The sequence below is a fragment of the Salvia hispanica genome, chromosome 4 (assembly GCF_029641045.1).
Source record: "Salvia hispanica isolate PSC_SH4W2 chromosome 4, Shi_PSC_v1, whole genome shotgun sequence".
NCBI classification, from domain to species: domain Eukaryota; kingdom Viridiplantae; phylum Streptophyta; class Magnoliopsida; order Lamiales; family Lamiaceae; genus Salvia; species Salvia hispanica.
The window spans coordinates 2,395,790-2,419,464 of NC_142695.1; the positions used below are offsets into that span (position 1 = coordinate 2,395,790).

General features: G+C 37.0%; 1 protein-coding gene across 4 annotated transcripts; it reads right to left on the reverse strand.

Moving 5' to 3' along the window:
* Window positions 1-10,494: 10,494 nt before the first annotated feature.
* Window positions 10,495-15,069, reverse strand: LOC148927054 (putative disease resistance RPP8-like protein 2). Of its 4 annotated transcripts, none has more exons than XR_016128808.1 (4): window positions 14,043-15,069; window positions 11,543-13,322; window positions 11,036-11,313; window positions 10,495-10,817 (listed from the first exon to the last, which is right to left on the reverse strand). XR_016128808.1 is itself a non-coding variant. In XM_089056275.1 (3 exons), exons 1-2 carry the CDS (start codon window positions 15,040-15,042, stop codon window positions 11,554-11,556), a joined length of 2,769 nt encoding a protein of 922 aa, XP_088912401.1. In that variant the 5' UTR covers window positions 15,043-15,069; the 3' UTR covers window positions 10,965-11,313; window positions 11,543-11,553. The 4 variants fall into 4 exon arrangements, 1 of the variants encoding a protein (XP_088912401.1); XR_016128806.1 differs by having other exon boundaries at window positions 10,495-10,887; XR_016128807.1 differs by having other exon boundaries at window positions 10,495-10,887; window positions 11,036-11,383.
* Between the last annotated feature and the right edge of the window lie 8,606 nt (window positions 15,070-23,675).

Genomic DNA, 23,675 nt, shown 5'->3' on the forward strand with positions numbered 1-23,675 from the left:
CTTGTTATCATTTATTTGTGATAGCTATAACGACGTTTGTGGGAACGCATACTACCTTATCTTGTTTCAATAATTCAAGTGACAAGTTGGATTGGTTGTAACTTCTCTTTCTGTCATAGAAAATCTCCAATAATGTTTTCTAAAGGGCATCTAATCTATTGAAAACCTTCTTTTTGAAAAGTCTCTAATTTCTTACCTTTGGACAAAATGCCAAGCACATTATTATGTAGATCCAACATAAATATCGTATTCCATTTAATTAAAGGGATATTGGTCCCTAAAATCATAAACTTTAACTAAAATTTGGTATTTTCTATAAACTTTGAAATTGATCTATAATATCATAAGCTTTGCATTTTGTTTGATATTTCCCACGTCATGTCTATCACTATATTTGACTAACTTATGAGCATTTTTTATCATACTTGACACAATTAAATCAATGTGGTTTTCAAAATGACTTTTTATCCTACATGTTATAAACTTAAAAAGTGATTTAAAATATCATAAAATGTATTATTTGAATATTTTATTTGAATCAGTTTGGAAAATACCAAGGAAAGAAATTGAAGGTATTTTACAAATTTAGGAAAAGAGAGGCAAAAGAGATTTGTGTTTGGAGATTGGGATTAAAGAAGACCAATTTTGAGAGCTTTCTCGGTCCATTGTTTGAAGGACTATGGTTAAATTTTAGAGAATATGGAATTGGGTCAAGGAGAGCGGCACAAATTTTAGTACTCCTTTTGTCCACCGATATAAGACCAAGTTTGACCAAATATGAATTTTAAGATATGTAGTAAAAGTGAGTTGAACGCGTTAGAGGAGGGTCAGTCTTATTTTTATATAGGTTTAGAGTAGAGGACATTTTTGGTTTTACACATATGGTCATTTTACGAATTTGATCCATAACATTTACGTTTTGATTTGTGTTAGCTTATGGCTGATCAAATAAAATAAAGGAGAGACCGATGGTTTGAAAAACTAGCTGTTGGAGGCTGGGGTTTGAAGTTAGTTACACTGCTGGTTTCGATAGTTACAACCGCTCAAGCTCCAAGTGAGCTGAGGAGAGATCTCAGCAAGTAACTGCACGCACGCACACACTGATATAAGAGGAGAGTGTGCGATGCAGAAGCAACAAAGTAGCGAGAGATTACAGAGAGGAGAAAGGAGAGTTTCATCTATGAGTGAGGGAGTTTTGATCTTGATAAGATGAGAGCAGAAATTCACATGAGAGATGAATGTTCTTCGTCGATTGTAATCTATCTTAGATGCGATCTTGTAATCCAGCCAGTTTGTATCGATTCAATACACAAAACCTTTCCTTCGTCCGTGGATGTAGGCTTCGGCTGAACCACGTATTTCTTGGTGTCTTCGTTCTTTTTTGTTTTTCTTTTGAGTGTTGATCGCGTTTCACAATTTGTGAATGCTGAACAAATGAAAATGGCCCTAAAATGGTCCATTTTGAAAGTTATTGTCACAAAATTAACGGTCATCGCTAATTAACTAATTTTTAATCTAATTAGAATACTAATCTATAATTAATTAACGATTAAAGTCCAATTTAGTCATAAACATATGGTCATTTTATAAAAAACATGAAACAAGTGGACGAAGAGTATAAACTGTCACAAACTAAACGCACAAATACTCCAAAACCTATTTTTTAAAATTGATACTCGATGCATTTTTATTTATATTATTGATTTTTTTCAATGTCTATACTTATCTTTGAGATTAAAAAAATATTAGTCCGAAACCCAAACAACTAGAGTTAGGCTTAAAAATTTTTAACCTGGCAAATTACAGCTTTATTAACCCCTATCCGATTCGTTTGCAAATCTATTAACGCTGACCCAATTGAAATCTCTACTTGTGCATGGGCATGCCCAACAACAACTATTCGAAGACAATATTATTCGTATCACAATGATCTAAAATCTAAAAAGAAAATTAATGCTAATTTATCTAAATAACATTTTATTAATCAGTTGCAGCCATTTTTCTTAGGATATCACCAAACCTTGTTCGCACACCATCCAGCCGGCCGGCCGGCACTCTTCCCCCATTTCTTCCCTTTATCACTTCTCTTTCCCAAAATCAAATTAACTTGCAAGTAAAATGTCGACTTGCATTATCTCCCTCAAAACACTCACATCTCACACCACCGTCAAATCCACCCCCCTCTGCCGCCACCGCGTCTCCACCGCCGATGCAGCATCTTCAGATGCTTGGCCAATCCCAGCTCCAAAACGTCGTCGTACTAGAGAGCCACTTCACCCCTCATACTGCATCTCTCCATGATGGAGACATCAACCCATCGTTTAAAAACATAATTGACATGCTATCCTCATCACAAACTCTAACATGTAGACTTTGTAGACTGATCAACTTGGGGATATCCGCAATGCAACAAGTCTCACTTGTGATGTATTATATTGTCTCCAACTGCAATAGCCCATCTAGTCTTATGTTTCAGTTGGTGAAAGAATATCGGTTAGATATTTAGAAGCATCAATGCGTTTTAGAAACTTTTCTTCGTCTGCTTCAGCTTTAGCAGAGCATAGATCATGCAGTAAATCATGAAGCCCACACGAGTCAAACTTGTCACGTGGAGAGTAGATCTCAGCTTCATGGAGTTGAACCATACACGTCATAGCAAGTTCAGTTAGATATCTTTGAGCCACATCTCTTAGAGTCTCGTTAGGTCCTTTATCTTGGTATAAAATGAAGCCTTCCGCCATCCACAATAGATACAATCTCTCTATATCAATATTGTGATCCTCAGGAAAACATGCTAAATAGAGGAAGCATGGCTTCAAGTAATAAGGCAAGGCATCATAGCATAACTCTAGCACCTGTTTTACTCTTTTGTACTCTTCAACACCTTTTCCAAACCTCAAATTCAATTCCATGTTCAGATATACCTTTCTCCATTCTGGTAAAGTGTGTACTTTTTTACGTAAAATCCCTCCGATAACACAACTTGATAATGGTAATCCTTACACTTCGATATAATTACTCTTCCAATATCCTCAAATGATTTTAAATCTGGATCAACTGCCACAATATATAAAATAATATGATGTATGTATTTTGCTTATTCTTAGAAGGAACAAAATAACAATAAGAATAAAAGTTAAGGATTTTTGGCTTTTTAAACCAAAACCTTTTCCTGAATTCCGGTTTTTCCCATGAATTATGAGATTTGTTTTTAAAACCACGAACTTTCATTTCCTTAGGATTTTCCCAACCCGACCCGAATAGCACATTTCCTACCCGAATAGCATAATTCAAAATGTTAAAGTTGTGTTTTGTTTATTCAAAAGTTGTCATTTGTTATAATAATTGTGACTGTATGTATTATTGTGCCAAATAGGATCCAAGTAATCAGTTTAGGGACAAATAGGATTAAAATTGACATGTAGACAACCCGGGTTTCATCGTTGATCCGTCTGGGGAAAATCCTAACGAAAATGAAAGTTCGTGGTTTTAAAAACAAATCTCATAGTTCATGGGAAAAACCGGAATTCAGGGAAAGGTTTTGGTTTAAAAAGCCAAAAACCCATTAATAGTGGTCTAGAGTGATTTCTAGACGTTGGCAGCCTTACAAGTTAGAATAAACATATAAGTTGTGCTTTAGATTTTTATTTATCTCCTCATTTTGTTATACCCCTCATTGATTGATTCATATGAGTATATTTTTGTAACCCTCCATTACTTTATTAATTCATATAAATATATCAATTTTATTTTATAGTAAAGGTCAAAATTGGTCATGAACATATTTTCATTTTACGTTTTTTGTCATAAACATTATCTTTTGGATTTTGTGGTCATGAACATATGGAAATTTGATCATTTTGGTCCACTGTTAACATTTCCGTTAAAAACTAACGGTCAACAGATTTAAATCCGATTTTGACCAAATTTAAGTTTTAATTCTGGTTTTTTATTCCTTAATTAAAAACCCTAACTATTATTAAAAATATTCTTTTAAATATAATTAGAAAGAGTGACAAAATTGCTCAAAGTAAAACACAAAACACGAGGAAAAATTTATTTATTTTCATAAAAATTTATTGTTCAAGAAGAAAGTTAAATGAGAAGATATCATATAATTTTAAGGAGTTTTTACCTTTTCATTAAAGATAAGTAATAGAAAGAGATAGATCAAGATAACTGATACGCTCGGATTTTACACTATTTTAAGGGCATTATTTGGTCCGTTTTTTTTTATGTCAAAGTCACTCTACACGTCCATTATTTGCATATTTTTTCAATTTTGGTATTTTGACGTGTTTTGTGAGAAATGTGCATAATTGAGCCGAAAAAGGAGCCAAAATGCAAAGTCTGGAAATCTGGAGTCTGGCGACGACCGCCGCGATGTTGTACGGCGCCCGACGGGCAGTGCAGTGCAACGGTCCGCCTCGGAAAAATACACTTGGAAGAGGAGTCTCGCCCGGCGACCGCCGGAAGTCATGCGGCGGTCGCCGCCGGAGAAACAAACTCTCTAGACTCCAACGCGGCGACCGCCGACCAAGGTGCGGCGGTCCGCTGGAGAAAGGCGGCGAATCCGAGATGAGACTGATATATATGACACAGACGATGAGACTGTTTCGATGATGGATTTCCTAGATGTCTAGATATCCATATTATCCTTAGTTTGAGTATTTTGAAGGAAGATCAATAATATGCACAACTCATGAACCAACATTTGTGAGAGATTTAGAATTTTGTAGTAATAATAGGCTGAAGTTATCACATTTATAATTGGTGCTGCCTTTTTGAGCACTATGGTAAATTCACAACTTAGCTTCAACATTTTGTGTGATTAAAAATGCATTTTTGAGCTGATTCTGTTTGTGTTTGTGTTTGTGTGTGATGCTATAAGCAATTGTTTGTCTCGAGGAATGTAGATTTTAAATAAGCTTACGATTTTCGAAAATTGTAAGCTATGGTTTCTTCATTTCATCTAATTATTCTGAGTGTCTACTCGTGGTTTTACCTTTACTACATTTTTCGGAGTGTAGTTTTTTATTGTGAGTACTTAATACATAAGGAAAATTGTAAGTTGTACAAGAAAAGAATTGAAAGAATATCATGAAGATATTCGAGTACATAAAATAATTATAAAAAATACAAAGAAATAGCCCCAAGTAATGCAAATATGAGCTACACTCCTAGAGGAATTATACGTTCCTTTTCCTGGTTATTTCAGATCCCAATTTAATATTTACCTTGAAAGAACAAAGAGTCAATAAACATTACTTCATCTGTGCACAAAAAATATTAGAAATCGGTAGAATGATTCAATCTTATTCATACAAAAAACTGTACAAGGACTAGAGCTTATATAGACTAGGTTATCTTTATACATGGTAAACCTAATTTACATTTATTTGCATTCTATCTATGGTATGATTTGATTCCATATATTGTGCTCCTGATCTCGCGTGATTTCTTTCCAACACTCTCCCTCAAGTTAAGCAACGGGATTCCCGATACTTAACTTGCCTAGTACCTCTTGAAACGACTTTGAGTTCACCGCCTTTGTCAGAATATCCGCTAGTTGATCTTCGGACTTGACATATGGCATCTCAACTATCTTTGCTTCGATGTTCTCCTTTATGAAGTGCCTATCCACTTCCACATATTTGGTTCGATCATGTTGTACTGGATTTTCCGAGATGCTAATTGCTGCCTTGTTATCACAAAAGAGTCTACACGGTTGGATTGGGCGAAGATCTAACTCGCTCATGAGTTTCCTTAGCCAGAGATATATATCTCTGTCAACCCACTTCTAATCCCTCGAAATTCTGCCTCTGCACTAGAGAGTGCCACTACTTTCTGTTTCTTGCTCCTCCACGTAAAAAGGTTACCTCCGACAAAGGTAAAAAGGTTACCTCTGTTGACTTCCTGTCGTTCGGGTTCCCTGCCCAGTTGGCATCAGTAAATCCATGTATCTCCATGTGATTGTGTTTCTCAAATATGAGCCCGTGCTCAGCTGTCCCCTTCAAGTACCGAATGATTCTCAAGCTCCCAATATTCTTCTTGAGGTGCATGCATAAATTGACTCACCACTCCTATAGCATAGGCAATGTCCGGCCTTGTGTGGGAAAGGTAGATCAGTTTCCCAACTAGTCTCTGATATCTTCCTCTATCTGTCGGTTTAGCTCCTTCCTTTATTTGCAATCCATGATTCTGAACCATCGGGGTCTCTGCTGGCTTGCAGTCTAACATCCCAATCTCAGCTAGCAAGTCCAACACATACTTCCTCTGATTTATAAATATCCACTTCTTCGACCGTAGGACTTCTATTCCCAGAAAATACTTCAAAAAACCCAAGTCTTTCATATCAAATTCTTGAAACAAATTCTTCTTTAGTTCGGCTATCTCATCTGTATCATCTCCTGTAATGATCATGTCGTCGACATATATAATGAGGCACGTGATCTTACCATCTTTCTTCTTTAAGAACAAAGTGTGGTCGGAAATGCTTTGTTTGTACCCATACTTTTTCATCACTTCGGTGAACCTTCCGAACCATGCACGCGGAGACTGCTTTAGCCCGTACAATGTCTTCTTCAGTTGACAGATTTCCCCATCTAGAAATTCTTCTGTGAATCCAGGCGGAGGTTCCATATAAACTGGCTTCGGCAACTCTCCATGAAGAAAGCCATTGGTCACGTCAAACTGATGAAGCGGCCAATCCTTATTTGCGGCAATCGAGAACAGAACTCTCACGGTGTTGATCTTTGCCACTGGAGAAAAGGTCTCATCATAGTCTATGCCATATGTCTGGGTGTACCCCTTTGCCACAAGTCGGGCTTTGTATCGTTCTATAGTACCATCTGGCCTCCTCTTAATAGTGAACACCCATCTGCACCCAACAGTCCTCACTCCTTCGGGTAGCTTCCCTTTTACCCAAGTATTATTCTTCATTAATGCCTTCATCTCAGTAAACATAGCTTCTCTCCAGTGCTTAATCTTCATAGCTTCCTCGGCTGACTGTGGAATCTCTTCCTCCTCATACAATGCAGCCTCAAAATGCTCGGGCCATTTTGGTTAAATTCTCTTGCACAAAATTTGCCACCCCATAGCGACTCTTCTTGCCAATCTTTTTTGGGGAGTATCGTTTCGGTGGTACTCCCCTTGTACTCCGATATGGAAGTGTATACCGTCATGTGTCTCCATCAATAACATTTTCCTCCTCTCGTGGTTCTGTGTCAACAGAGTCAGTGGAAACCCGTATAGAGTTGGGATCGGGTTCAGGAATTACCTCGAATATCGTCGGAGGAGAATTCTGAGGCGGATGAGCTGACTCTTGTGGTAAGACCTGCTCGGCGGTAGTGACAGCGGGTTCTGGTGGGTCCTCAATCGAAGAGTTTAGAACTGACACAACCCAACTTAGATAGTCCACTGTACTACCTGGATCACTCTCCCCCTGACTACTAAGGTGGGATTGGTGGTAAAAGAATTCGGTTTCCAAAAAATTGCAATTCATAGTGGTAGTGACCTTTTTGGTAAGAGGATCATAACACCGGTAACCCTTTTGGTTCAGCCTGTACCCTACGAAGACACATTTGGTAGCACAAGGTGATAGTTTGGATCTTTCATGTTTTGGGATATGGACGTAAACAGTACATCCAATGACTTTGGGTGAGAGATTTAGGTGTTATGGAATTTTGGCTAATTTGGATAGGGTATCTAGTGGGGTTTTCATGCGAAGGATTTTAGTTGGTAGACGGTTTATAAGGTAGATAGAGGTAGCAATGGCTTCGGGCCAGAAATGTTTTGGGACTTTGGATTCGATCATTAGGGCTCGAGTTATTTCAAGAATGGTTCGGTTTTTTCTCTCGGCAACCCCGTTTTGTTCAGGTGTAGTACAGGAGGTTTGGTGGATTATTCCTTTTTCTTTGCAGAATTTGGTCATGGTATTGTTAACAAATTCTCTCCCATTGTCGGACCTAAGGGTTTTAATGGTAGTGTGGAACTGTGTTTGGATTAATTTGAGAAAGGAGACGAACCTATCAAAAACTTCAGACTTATGTTTTAAAAAATAAATCCATGTCATTCTAGTGCAATCATCAACAAATATCACAAAATATCTAAACCCATTTCCACCAACAATTGGGGCAGGGCCCCACACATCCGAATGTACTAAAGAAAATATGGAATTCATTCTAGTATTTGTAGGTTTAAACGACTGTCTGTGGCTCTTGGCCGAAACACAAGTTTCACAAGCAAAATTAGCAGGAATAGAAATGTTCGGGTAAAGAAGTTTAAAATAACCAGGAGAAGGGTGTCCTAGTCTTCGGTGCCAGAGCCAAGTCTCTTGTTTCGTGGATCCGTGAGCCAGCATCGCACTACCAGTTTGAGCTATCTCATCCACGTAGTAGAGTCCATGCTTCTCAGTGCCACGCCCAAGAATCCTCCTCGTCTGAATATCCTGCAAGATACAGAAATCCGGATGCATTAGGAGAGTACAATTCAATTCCTTGGTTACATGACTAATAGACATCAGCCGTTGAGATAATGTGGGAACATATAGACAATTCTTAAGACGAAGAGTAGGAGATATCTCAATAGTCCCGGAACCCACAACAGTAATTAAATCCCCATTAGCAGTCCGAATATATGTCTTAGCAACTTCATCATTAAAATCAACAAAATCACTCTTTTCCGGAGTCATAGTATCAGTTGCACCACAATCAAATATCCATCCTCTCGTATGTGTATCAGATATATTTTGGACATGAAATGCAGCGGAAATATTGTATAGGGGTGCAAAAGAATTTTCAGACACATAAGTGGGGGCAATTTCATATTTTAGAGAGTCAGGGGTGCATTTAATCTAGGAATGGGTTCTATTTTCTAAATTATCAAACTGATGGGGTGTAGTTGCAATTTTTGAGTCTTTCTAGGGTTTGGTTTTAAACCAAACCCTTTACCTCCTTGAAGCGGCGCCGCTGGTCGACTCTCCGTTCTCCCGGCGAAATATCCGACGCCCCGCACGCCGCCGCCGCTGGGCTGACCTTTCTGGTGGTTTCCCGATCCGACCCCGACTGTCTCCCTAAGGTTTCCGCCATCTCCTCCTCGCGATTGTCCGTCGCCGCCTACTCCAGCGGCAAATTTCGCCTGAGCTTGTGCGGATCTCGCCTTCCGTCGCTCCTCCCACCAATCTAGGTATCCCAATCGCTTAAAACATGTGTCCCATGTGTGTTTTTGTTTTCCACAATGGGAACACCACAATTTCGACGTATCTGGGCGGTCTCCCGGTCGGCTGTTGTTGGCGGTGGGGCGCGGCGATGGTCCATTCCGGTGCGGTGGTCGACTGCTCTGTGCAGCAAATCCGTGTCCGATATCCCCAAGTGATGAATCGGCGTTGCTGCCGTCGGCGTCTATGGTGGGTGCAGCGGATGTTGGTGGCATGATTCGACGTCGAGCCGCCTCCGTCTTCACCCACCAGTAGGCTGCCGCTACTGATGGGTATGGCTCCTCCTTCAAGATCTCTCGCCGGATTACATCATACTCCTGGTTTAGTCCCGTTAAGAACTTGATCAATCTCTTCTCATTTGAATGTACTCGGTATTGATCTAATCCTTTGTCGCAGCAAGTCACAGGCTGCTTTTGGCAGCGATCAATCTCCACCCATAGTCCGTGGAGTTTTCGGTAATATGTCTCTAAGTCGAGGTTTCCTTGTCTGATTGCGATTACTTTATCTTCCAGATCGTAGATGAGATCTTTGTCCGCCTTGCTCTCGAATGTTACAGCGAGGCTATCCCACAATGCTTTTGATGTTTGGTGATGGGCAAAATCAGCGATTATGTCGTTCTCAATGTTGTCGACGATCCAGGAGAACACCACCAGGTCGTTCTCCTCCCACTCATCAAACCCTCTGCTCTTCCCTGATTCTGGAGGATCGTTCTTGATGTAGGAGTACGCCCCTCGGCCTCCGATCTTCACCTTGATCAGCCTTGACCATAAGGGATAGTTCTTTCCATTCAACTTGAATGCTATGGTGATGCCCTTGCTGTTTCTCAAGCTTTTCTGTTCTGGATTCGGTTTGGTATCTTCCTCTGTATCTGACATATTTCTGTGTAGGGTTCGGTCAGTTTGCTGGTTACATTTTGGCTTAAAAAAGGTCGGGAATTGGTATATCGGCTATGATGAAAATTTTCTGAGCCAGGATCGTTACTGCTCTGAGGCCATATTAGAAATCGGTGGAATGATTCAATCTTATTCATACAAAAAACTGTACAAGGACTAGAGCTTATATAGACTAGTTTATCTTTATACATGGTAAACCTAATTTACATTAATTTGCATTCTATCTATGGTATGATTTGATTCCATATATTGTGCTCCTGATCTCGCGTGATTTCTTTCCAACAAAAAATATACTCCCATATAACATTAATAGCATTTGTTGGACACAACATACAAATCCACCAACATTCAATTGTGGGTATTTGAAAAAACAGAAACTATAAGTTGTATACAAGAAAACAAATTGATAGAATATCACGAAGATATATGATACAGGCCAGAAAAGATAAGTTCGTATTGCTCAACTTATATAATACCTAAACCTATGTGGTTCGACTCTCATAATCTGATCCGGGAAAGAACCACAAAGAAAACCCGGATGAAGTTAAATAACCGACTCGATAACAAGACTTAAAATAGACTCAACTCTATAAAGAAATAACTATACATAATCTTGGAACATATGAAGTGGATGTCGGTTGCGGTGCGGATGTGTTGGAGCCGATGCAGGTGGCTCAGGTGTTGGTCGTCGAGGTGCGCTGGAGAGCCTAATTATTAATATGAGAGTAATAATTAATAATTAGAAATCAAAGCTCCGTTGCACCGGAAAGTTATCATCTGATAAAGAAATTATAAATTGCACGAGGTTAAGATCATTATGTATATATAGCAGTTAGTTATATAGAAAACACAAAAGAGAAACAACTTCCCTAGCCAATATATATATATTTATACAATTAATAATGTATGGTCACAAATTTATTACCTCCAAAAACATCAGGCACTTGCTCCTAAATTCTCAGCTTACAGCCAAGAATCTTCTTCACAATATCACTCTAGTCTTAGAATGGACCCTTAATATTCTTCTCGACAAGTGGCCCATAATCTTCTTCTTCTACTCTCACTATAAATTCTCTTGGTATAAACTCATTGATTCCCATCAGTCGAAGAGAGGAGCTCAAACCATCAGGAACCTTCTCCAAATTGGGGCACTCCAAGATGACAATGGAAGTAAGTTTTGGTCGTCGAGGTGCGCTGGAGAGCCTAATTATTAATATGAGAGTAATAATTAATAACTAGAAATCAAAGCTCTGTTGGACCGGAAAGTTATCATCTGATAAAGAAATTAGAAATAGCACAAGGTCAAATTCATTATGTATATATATAGCAGTTAGTTATATAGAAAACACAAAATTAAGAGAAACAACTACCCTAGCCAATACATATATATATATATTATATAATTAATAATGTATGGTCACAAATTTATTACCTCCAAAAACATCAGGCACTTGCTCCTATTATACTTTTCTTGACAAATGGCCCATAATCTTCTTCATTTACTCTCTCTATAAATTCTCTTGGCATATTCATGATTTCCATCAGTCGAAGAGAGGAGGAGAATCTCAAACCATCTGGAACCTTCTCCAAATTGGGGCACTCCATGATGCACAAGGAGGTAAGTTTTGGCATTGCTCCTTTTTCCACTTCCCATTTCTTTAAATCTTGCAACTTGCCTAATCGAAGGAGCTTGAGTTGTGGAAATGAATTTGAACGGAAAATTATTGTTTCTGCCATCATGACAAAGTCCTTTAAAGTTAGCTCTTGCAACATGGGATACTTTCCAAACTCCTCCACGTCTACCTTACCCTTGCAGTTATATAGTCCCAAACTTACTAAATTCTGACACATCCCTTGTTTGTAGTATGGAAAACTTCCACTCATATTGCATTCATCCATCTCCAAATTAACCAACGATGCAGACATCAACCCCTCATTTAAAACCTCCATATCTTTCTTTGAACTTAGATCACATGACTTAACCTCAAGACGAGTCTCACGTAATTGGCTATTTTTGTTGCTCAACACAATTGACATGCTATCCGCATCCCAAACACTAACATCTAGACTCTGTAGACTAATCAATTTAGGGATATCCGCAATGCAACAAGTCTTACTAGAGATGTATTCTAATGTCTCCAACTCGTGTAGCCCATCTAGTTTTAGTTTTCCCCCTCCAATCACTTCTACATTAGTCTTGAGAAATAGATGCTTTAGTCTTTTCATCATACAAAGCACATTTGGCAATCTAATTCCATTCCGGACTCTCAAATCTAAGGTCTGTAGGTATGGCATGTTGTATATAGACTTTGGTAGCTCTCTCACAACAGAATTCTTCAAACTCAGATATCTTAAATGAATAAGTTTGCCCACCTTGATTGGTAAATTTCCCCCTTCAAACTCACAACCTTCTACCACGAATATCCTCAAGTATTGCGACATCTTAAAGTCAATCGTACTCTCATTGAAGCTAATGGTTGATTCAAATAAAAATTCTATAAAAAGCATAAACGATCTAAGACCTTTAACTTCCTCTAACCCATCTATACCGGACACTTCACCCAAGAAGTCACAACTGATGGCTAATCTGCTTATGGAATTTCCAATGGATGGAGGTATTACTAACCTTGTTTGAGTTGGTGAAAGAATTTTGGTCAGATATTTAGAAGCATCAATGCACTTCATAAACTTCTCTTCTTCAGCTTCAGCTTTAGAAGTGCAGAGATCATGCATCAAATCATGAAGCCCACATGTACCGAACTTGTTAAATGGAGAGTAGTACTCAGCTTTATGGAGTTGAACCATACATCTCATAACAAGTTCTGTTAGATATCTTTGGGCCACATCTCTTAGAGTCTCGTTAGGTCCTTTATCTTGGTATGAAATGAAGCCTTCCGCCATCCACAATAGATACAATCTCTCTATATCAATATTGTGATCCTCGGGAAAACATGCTAAATAGAGGAAGCATGGCTTCAAGTAATAAGGCAGGGCATCATAGCTTAACTCTAGCACCTGTTTTACTCTTTTGTACTCTTCAACGCCTTCTCCATGCCTTAAATATATGTTCGCATTTACCTTTTTCCATTCTGGTAAATCGTAATCTTTTGAGCGCAAAATCCCTCCAATAACACGAATTGATAATGGTAATCCTTGACACTTTGATACAATTTCTCTTCCAACATCTTCTAAAGATTTTAAATCTGTGTCAACTGTCACAATACACACAAAAAAATAAGATGCAGACATTCAATTTATTTTTAAAAGAAACAAATGAAAGTAAATAGTGCTCTAGATCAATTTCTAGTTGTGGGCAGCCTTACAACATGGAGTAGTACAATTCATCAAATTAAAATGAATGGAGTGCTCTAGATTATTTTTTATCTCTCTTCCTAACTTAACGATTCATATCACATCACCCTGCCACCTTTGTCTATCTTGATTATATATATTTTTTCCTATTAAATAGGGGCATGTATTTGGATATCATATTGAATTTATACATTATCCGTAATAATTAAAAAAATATAATCTAATCATAAATTTAATTCCAAAAGTCCCAGTTGCTTTTACTTAATCCAACCTGCAACGACACATTCGAAACATCTTGTAACATGAAAATTCAAAAATCCGAAGAAGTTAGTTACAATACACACAAAGAAAACATAAACCAACCAAAATAGGGTTATGATCAAATAATAACTAATTTAATGCATAACTTTCAATTTTATAATTCGACATAACTTCATCAACACTATCATGTAATTTTAAATATATAATACAAGACAATTAATAAAGTTATAGTATGTCTTTATATTGATAATTTTAATATAAAAAATTGAAAGAGTTATATGTTCAGTAATGCTATATTTAGATGACACACTCTAATTACACAATTATAACATCGAAGAAAGAAGAGTTAAACTTCTGACCTGGAGATAAATTTGCTACTTTTTGAAGTAAAGCCCAACCTTCATCTTCTGTAAGCAACTTCAACTTGTGAGGTTCGGATTGTTGATTAGCAATATTCTGGGAGCGAGTGGTGAGAATGACATTACAATTCACCGGAAAAGCTTGCTTTATGATCTCCCAATGAACATCTTCCCATATATCATCTATCACAATCAAACATTTCCTCTCCACCATTAAACTATGAATTCTTGTGACCAAATCATCAACGTCCAAGTCTTCAATGTTTGTTACACTGCTATCAAGTTGTTTCAGAATCTTGCCCAAAATGGCCTTATGTTCGAATTGTTGGGTGATGCAAACCCATGCTCGAGCGTAAGATTGGAGGTCTGCGTGGTTGTACACCTTTTTGGCGAGAGTAGTTTTTCCGAGACCACCCATCCCATATATCTTCACTACTCGTTTTCTTCTGGTTTCGTCCTTCACCTTGGAGACCAAAAGCTGGATGTCTTTCTCCATGCCCACGAAATCATGCTCAACCTCATGAGCATACGTCTGTCTCAACAGACGCTGCTGCTCAGCCTCCTGCTTCGAATGAGATGATGAGCCTTGATGATCCAACTCCGACTCTAACTTGTTAGTGAGCTCGGCCAAGGCTGATATTATCGAGCGAGCCTCTTTTCCAACCTTGCGGGCACTGCAACATTCAAGAATGATGCAAATGTATCTTTGAAATTTTTCCATGAGAGTCTTTCGTCCTTCCTCTTCGGATTGCACTTCAACGGCATACGTTTCGAGCAGATTCTCAGCTTTTTCCGCCAGATCTTTGAGTTGGGAAATGTAAAGCTTCAGAGATGGAGAATTGTGTCTGTCTCTGTCAGCTTTCATCAACAAGGCATGGATGCTTCTCAGATCTGCTTTGACTTTGTCAACATCACCGCTCACACTAAGCAGAAACTTAGTTTCTTCAACCAGCAAATCACGAAGGATTTCCAGAGCAGCATTTGCAACAAATTCTGCCATTCTATTTTTTCTCTGTTTTCTCTCTTCTTCTTTTTTTGGCCTGCTTTTGATCAGTAAATTAGCAATGCGAACGTAGTGGGACCTCTGGAAGTAGGTAAGCTTATTGAATGTTATATTTTAAATTTGATGTCTGTATCCACGTTGTGGGTCCCATTTTCGAGCATTGGGAGGCCGATATGTTCTTGCGAAAAGGTTGAAACCTCATCCTTGCCGACAGTATTATAAGGGATGTTCAATCAGGGTATGTAGTGGCCCGATAAAGGGGAGGGCCTAACTCATTGTCTTGCCAGAAATCCACCTCCCAAGGCCTCACACTTGTACCTGAGAGGTGTTGCAACTACACGACACAACAGTAGTGGGAAGAGAAGAAAAGCCATTTGTTTCGATGCGTGTTTATTTTCTGCGATTCTTCTCCGCATTGTCATCGGAACAAAGGGTTTTTCTTTTCTTCGTGGCTATGTCATCATCGTCAATAATGGATCGTCGTATCGATTAATATCCCCCAACCCTTGCACATATTTGATCAATTGAAAATTAAGAAATTCAGATAAATGGGAACAGCATCTGAATATTGAGAAGATAAATTGGTATTTTGCAAAGAAAATTTGAATTTCACCCATAGAGATAATGAATTGAAATAAATATGATCGCACTAATGCGACATAAAAATGAACAAGTAGGTATTTATAAGTGAAAAAAATGATGACAGAACAACTATAATCTTTATATGATTCTAGAACGCATACTCCATGTCTTGTTCTCATTTATGAAAGTGAAAACTTGCTACCTAACCAAGAACTCAGATTTTGGAATTTTGGACTCTTTTCTTCGACCAGCAAACCGAGAACATTAGTAGTAACAGATTCAGCTATCCTATTTTTTATTATTTTCTAATTTTGTGTAGATTAGTAGTGTAAACTAGATCTTGTGTTATTGCTTACTCTATTTATCAACGAAATAATGTCTCAATTATTATTTTGAGATATCTACGTTTTAAAGTTTTATATAATACAGAGGAGGAGACCGAGTAGTTTACTAGTGATTCATGTATTTCCAGTTAATAATGCGATAGCTATAACCACGTTGTGGGTCCATTATTATTTATTATCTTCGTGTAGTACTAGTACTACCTTCTCTTGTTTCAATAATTCAAGTGAAATGTTGTGTTAAAATTCTTATATCTTGTCCTACATCAGCTTGGTAACGATCCTAGTTCACCTATAAAAGTATGGATAATCCTCCTTTTTATAAGGCATTTTAAGGGGTGAGTGGTTCTGTAACGCCCCGCCCTCCTAAGGTATAATAAATTCGGCAGTCGTTAACTCGGAAAACTTAAATGCAACAAGAACAACGCTAGGGTTTTATCAAAAGGGATTTGACCTAAGTATTTAACGGACTAGGGAAGCAATAAAACCAGGTTTAATCAAGAATAATCAATAAAAGGTGGATAACATAAATGACAATCAATGTCAAGGAAAAACAAAGGAGAAAGGTATCAAAACTACAATCCAAAACAAAGGAATGACGTAAGCTCAACACAAAATCCACGACATGTCTCAATCGTCTAAGCGAAGGGGAAAAATAAGTTCAAAATGACTGAGATATGATAATGAGTTTCGAAAATTAGCGGAAGCATCCAAGAGAAGGTGAAGTTATGTATGAAGACACGACTACACTCGAGGTTCAAAACATCCATCTTATTAATTAAGTTTGCTCAACACCCTCCAATGCTCGTCGCCATTCAACCTGCACATAAGGAAAACACATCCAGGGCTGAGTATTTTGTAATAACCAGTGAGCTCGTTGCCAAAATATTTTATTTAACAAGTTATGTCACCCTTACCATAGTGAACTCGAGTTTTAAGCATTTAAAAGAAAATATCACGAGTATCACAAAAATAGTTTCTTAGACTGGCCAGTCAAACATCTCTCGCTTTCTCATCAATATCCACAATCACAATCTCAATTTCAATATTTCCATAGTGCGACGAAAGTGTGGCCACACTTTTCGCCCACGAGACCGGCCGACTAGCAAGGACGGCTTCCGATCCCACCGTGTACACAGCCTGGTAGGGTTTGCGGCCCGTACTCAGACCCGAATTCGTATATACATATCCATAGCCAGTGTAGCCTAATGGAGCGTACTCACAATCTAAGCACCAGGCACACATCATCACAACAAAACAGACATAGGCATGGCATAACAGTTAAACCAACCTTATAACACCAAATCAATATTTTGTCAAAAATAAAAGAGAGTTTTAAGAATAAAGCCCACCTCGACTGCTTAGATTTCAAGTATGTTCTTTCCCTTTGTTATCCTGCTTCGTAACCGAGGTTTCACCTTTTTACCACACATGTACATTATACATACCATGTATTAGTCCTAACATAATTTCCTAAATCATGCATGCCTCACGTTTCCTTTTTCCCATCGATTTATCTTAATATCATCAATCAAAATCAAGCCATGCTCATCATATAAATTCATTCGCGTCTTAACTCTAGATCCATCATCAGCATATTTCACACAAGAGTATTTTGCCAACATACACATGCAACACACACACAAGTGCGCAACACGCACACACACACGACACACACACACACATGCATACATATATCCCATATTCCCTTTATCCCACTTTCTCTCAAACAAGATGCATGAGGGTTCAAGAATACCGATTAATCGGTTAGAAGAAGAAGAATTAATATAAGAATACCTTTTTGAGAAAAACGAACGGTAGAAACAAAGTAGAGACTTGGTTCTTCAAAAATCTTGAGGTTCAAACTCTAATTCTTCTCAAAGGATGAAGGATTAATGGAGAAAAGTAGAAGAAAATTGAGAGAGAGTGATGAAAGGGAGGGGGCGAAAATTTGGGGTAGGGGGCGAAAATTGTGATGGCTAGGGTTAGGTTTTTGGCTTCTTATTTATATAGTTCAATAAAATCTTTAGGTAAATAAATAGAATATTTGGAAAGATTTCATCCTCCACAATTAAATAAAATAAATATTGTGGAGTAGGGAAGAAGAAATTAACAAAAATAAGCTCTAGGGCTCAAGCATGAATTTTCGAAAACTATGGCTTCTAATTAGCCAAGATTTTGTTTTGGTATATTTTACAGAGTAGAATAAAATATCACCGAGCAAAATAAAAATAAAAAACCTCCCCATTGGCATAGAAATAGGTGTGTAGTATAGGGTTTAAATAAGGGATGGATTTTGCTTATTAACTAAAATAGAATATGGCAAGATCTTTTTTTTTAAGTATGGAAAGATTTGATAGAATATTTGATTTTAGGTATGGAAGGAATTCAATAAGGAATCAACTAAACAAGGAAAATAATACTTCCTTCCCAACATAGGTGATTTTCGAAAATCACCAAGAAATAAGGGGGCCGATTTTTCTCATAAAAAAAAATAGGGAACAATTGGGTTTTGGATTGATTTGGATAAATATCCCAAGAACTAAATTAAATCCGGAAAAATAGGATTTTCTCAATGAAAATGAGGGGGTTCGAAAATTTCAAAAGAATAAAGGTGGTTTAGTACTTATGGAAATTTTCTAATATTCTCACTCACCCTTAAACAAATAATTCACCGCATAAATCACATTTAATTCAAATATTCACGTGCCACGTCATATAAGTTTGACTTTTCAAACTTCCAACGCAAACCCTAAACTCGATTCGCTCATAACTTCAGTTCCTCATTTAATTCCCGTCCCCTAAGTCATAAATTAGGGAATTAAATTATAGGCTCTAATATTAGGATTAGAAAAAGAGGGGTGTTACATGTTCATTTCTAATATGGTGTCTTTTCTCTTTTGTCACTTTAGGATTACGATCGTCCAAAACTAACTATTCCGTCAAATTATAACATTCAATGTTTTTAATCCCAATTTTGACCAAATTATCATTTTTGTTGATAATTTTTTAATAAATTCGACAATATTAATTATTATTAGAATAAAATCATATTTAAAATAATATAACTTTTATTTCAAAAACCTTAGTTCTCATTCACGATATTAATCCTCTTCTTCCTCAACTCCGTCAGCTATCGAGCGTGCGAGCTACAGCTGAGGGTCTGGGTCCGACGAGTGGCAACCGACGTAATAGTACCATCAAACTCACCTAATTTTTGAATAAAAAGACAACTACCATCAAGCTCACATCATTCCTTCATTCTAGTGATTCACTCATGCTCTCGAAGACAAGTTGTCTCTTTTCAATATCAAGCAAAGAGATTGAAGGTATTACAAATTTAGGAAAAAGAGAGGCGAAAGAGATTGTTTGAAGACTGGGATTAAAGAAGAGTATGGCTTCTCGGTCCATTGTTTGAAGGACAAAGATTAAATTTTAGAGGGTAGGGAATTGGGTCAAGAAGAGCGGCACAAATTTTAGTACTCAATGTGTCCACCAATGCTTTACCAAATTTGACCAAATATAAATTTAAGATAGGTAGTAGAAGGTGAGTTGAACGGGTTAGAGAAGGTCAGTCTTACTTTTGTATAGTTTTAAAGTAGAGTCCATTTTTAGTTTTACACATACAAATTTGGTCTATAACATTTAAGTTTTGATTTTTCAATCATGAATAAATAAAAATGGTACAAAGATGGTCTATTTTGAAAGACATTATCACAAATTAACGGTCAATGTTAATTAACTAATTTTTGACATAATTAGAATACTAATCTATAATTAGTTAAAGACTTAAATCCATTTTGATTATAAAGACTAAAATCCATTTTTATCATAAATATATGACCATTTTATGAAAATATGTGGTTTAATATGAAACAAGTGGACAATAGTATAAATTGTTGCAAACTAAAAACACAAATACTCCTAAACCTATTTTTTTAATTTATACTCGATGCATTTTTATTTATATTATTGATATTTTTTTAGGTCTATACATATTTTTGGGATTAAAAAAGATATTAGTCTGAAACCCAAACTACCAGAGTTAGGCTTGAAAATTTTTAACCGATAAATTGCAGCTTTATTAACCCGTATTAGATTAGCTTGCAAATCTATTACGGCCGGACCCTATTGACATTTATACTTGTGCATGGACATGCCCAAGAACAACTATTCAAAGACAATACTATTCGTTTTCTAAAAACAAAATTAATGCTAATTGATCAAATATTATTTTATTAATCAGTTGCAGCCATTTTCTTAGGATATCACCAAACCTTGTTCGCACCATCCAGCCGGCCGGCCGGCACTATCTCTCCCCATTTTTTCCCGAAATCAAATTAACTTGGAAGAACAATGTCGACTTGCATTATTCCCCTCAAAACACTCACATCTCACACCACCCTCAAAGCCCCCTCCCTCCGCCGCCGCCGCTACTGCCACGCCGCCACCGCATCTCCACCTCGATGCAGCATATACAGATGCTCGGCCAATCCCAGCTCCAAAACGTCGTCGTACTGGAGAGCCACTTCACCCCTCCCACCACGAATGATAGGATTTGAATCCTATCGGAATGATTAGAGCACACGAAATTGTGAAGAAGACGATAAAGAAACCTAGTTGCGTCAACTAGGGTTTCGAAACTTGGGTTTCAAGAAAAGATTTTTTATTTCTTTGTTCTTGAATGCCTTTTTTGACTCTCTAATGGACCCTTTATATAGAGTCCGGACCCTGCTTTGTTAGATATTATTTATCATCATATATTCAAGAATACATAATTGAATATAAATAAAGCAAGATCTTCGAACATCATGTATTTCACGTAAAACCATAAACATAATAGGATCAAAACATACCTTGACGATCCATAGCGGAAGCGATTGAGGAAGGAGGAGAAGATTTCCTTGAACTCTTTCCGGTGTAGTGGCGCAACTCCAAGGATTTGTTTCTCTCTCTTTCCCTCGTTTATGTGTTCTCTTAATGTGTGTGATTTGATGGGATCACCACACTTGTATATATAGGCAGAGAGAGGACAAACCCTAGTTACAAAACATAAAGAGCCCTTTCCATCAAAGTGGCTATTTAGTTTAATAATAAGAGCGTTTCTTTTCCATAAATATGGTCGACTACTTTATTCATAATTATAAACTTGATCATCAAGTTTTACGGCAATCACTAACATTATTCCTTACAATATATTTGATCAAAATATAAAAGTTCTTTCTTTGATAAGTCAACGACATAATTAATGTCTATTACTAATCAAAAACTATACAATATATTCATTTCCTTGATTATAATAGGAATGAATTAAAATATCACAATATATAGTAGGAATTGTGATTCCCATATCGGTAATGACTATATTAGTCAACCATTCATGACTAATCAGAAAGCGCCCTATTTAAAATCAATATACTCAATTCATAACTAATTAATTAGGGAAAAATGTGTCTTATACCAAGTTAATGTATTATATTAAAAAATCCAATTCTATTTAGGATTCTATCACATGTCACATATGTGAGACATAAAACTTACATTCTCCCACTTGGCGAACATGTGGGACATAAAGTTTTCGATTCTCCCACTTGTCACACTTGACAGAGCCACAGTAAAATAGACATAATAAACATAAGGCGCGCATAATATTGGACTTTATAAATACTTGCATCATTGGTAAACATAAGTATTGTATTAGTGAGACTATTAATGCGGGTCATGGCAGGCGTATATCATTCAATCGACATAGTTTCTTCCATGTACCACATCACCAATAACCCCACTAATATAATCTATAAGTGACACAATGTCTATAATTGTCTTATTTCAAGACTTCTTGCATTAATACTAAAAACGTACATATGCATATCAAATAATAAGTATATGCAGGAAAAGTAGAAACAACTTTATTGAATTCAAAATATCCATAACTTAAGTGTCTGAACCAACATGGAAACATAAAGATTAGACGTTTCCATACCCAAGACCCATTCTGTTAACTTATTCCATAAATGTCTTAGGCGGTAACGCCTTAGTCAACGGGCCAACAACTATAAGTTGTGTGCTTATACATTCTGTAGATATTATTTGTTCCTGAACTTCATCTTTCATGACAAGAAACTTTAATTCCATGTGTTTAGCTCCTTTGAATACTTGTCATTCTTAGAGAAATATTCGATTGCACTATTATCACAATACATTTCAAGGGCTTGGATATTAAGGAGACAATACCAAGGCCTGAAATAAAATTTTGCAATCATTAATGCTTCAAAGCAAGCCATAAATTTAGCTTTAATGGAAATCCAATCATTTCTAGTTGATCAGATTTCCTTAACGTGAGCATAAAATCTTTTGTTCCCTTTAAGTATCTCATTATTATCTTTGCAGCTCTACAATGTTCAACACCAGGGTTACTTTGGTAACGGCCTAGCATTTCGAGTGCAAAGCTGATGTCTGGTCTAGTACAGACTTGGGCATACATCAAACTTCCCACAATAGATGCATAAGGAACATTTTCCATCTCTTTACGTTCTAATTCAGTTTGTGGACATTGATTCAAATTGAATTTGTCACCTTTATGAATTGGAACAACACTTGGAGAACATCCGCTCATGCCATATCTCTCTAAAGATTCGATCTACGTAACTTTTATGAGACAACCCGAAAGTCCACGTGATTGATCATAGGATATTTCTATCCTATGACGTAGGATGTCTCACACATATCTTTTATGTTGGAATTATTAGAGAGATAATTTTAGTGTCATGTAGTAATCCAATGTCACTATTAGCAAGCAATATATAATCAACATACAAAACCAAAAATATGAACTTGCTCCCACTAACCTTGAGGTATATACACCGATCAACAGTGTTTTCTTTAAAACCAAAAGCAGTAATAGTGTCATGGAATTTAAAATACCATGGTCGAGAAGCTTGTTTCAGTCCATAAATTGATGTCTTAAGTTTGCAGCCTAAATTTTCATTCTCTTTCTTAATGAAGTCTTCAAGTTATTTCATGTAGACTTCTTCTTCCAAATCATCATTTAGAAAAGCTATTTTCACATCCATTTGATGCAGCTCCAAGTCAAAATGGGCTACAAGTGCCAAAATGATTCTAAGTGAGTCATTCTTTGATACATTAGAGAAAGTCTCTTTATAATCAACGCTATCTTTCTGAGTATAACCTCTGGAAACAAGTTTGGCTTTAAATCGTTTGACTAAACCATTTATTTCGAATATGGTCTTGATGACCCATTTACACCCAATACACTTTCATCATCAGGCTATTCGACAAGGTCCCAGACTCTATTATAATCCATAGATTTTAACTCTTTTATCGTGCATCAATCCATTTATTAGAATTATTACACTTAATGGCTAGTGAATATGAAACTGGATCATTAGGTATTCCTATATCACATTCGGATTCTTGGAGATATACCACATAGTTATTGACACCCATGTTCAATGACTTTGGCATCATCATTAAGTGGTTGGTCATTCAAATATTGTTAGGCTGTTCAACAATATTTGCCACACTTAATTCTTGAGGAAATGAGAGAAGAAGGTTATATACCCTTATTTCATTAATGACCGCATTATGAGTGTTAAAACTCCCACTGATCTCACCATTCTCAAAGAATCATATATTTCCAATTTCCACAATTCCCATGCTATCATTAGGACAATAAAACCTATACCC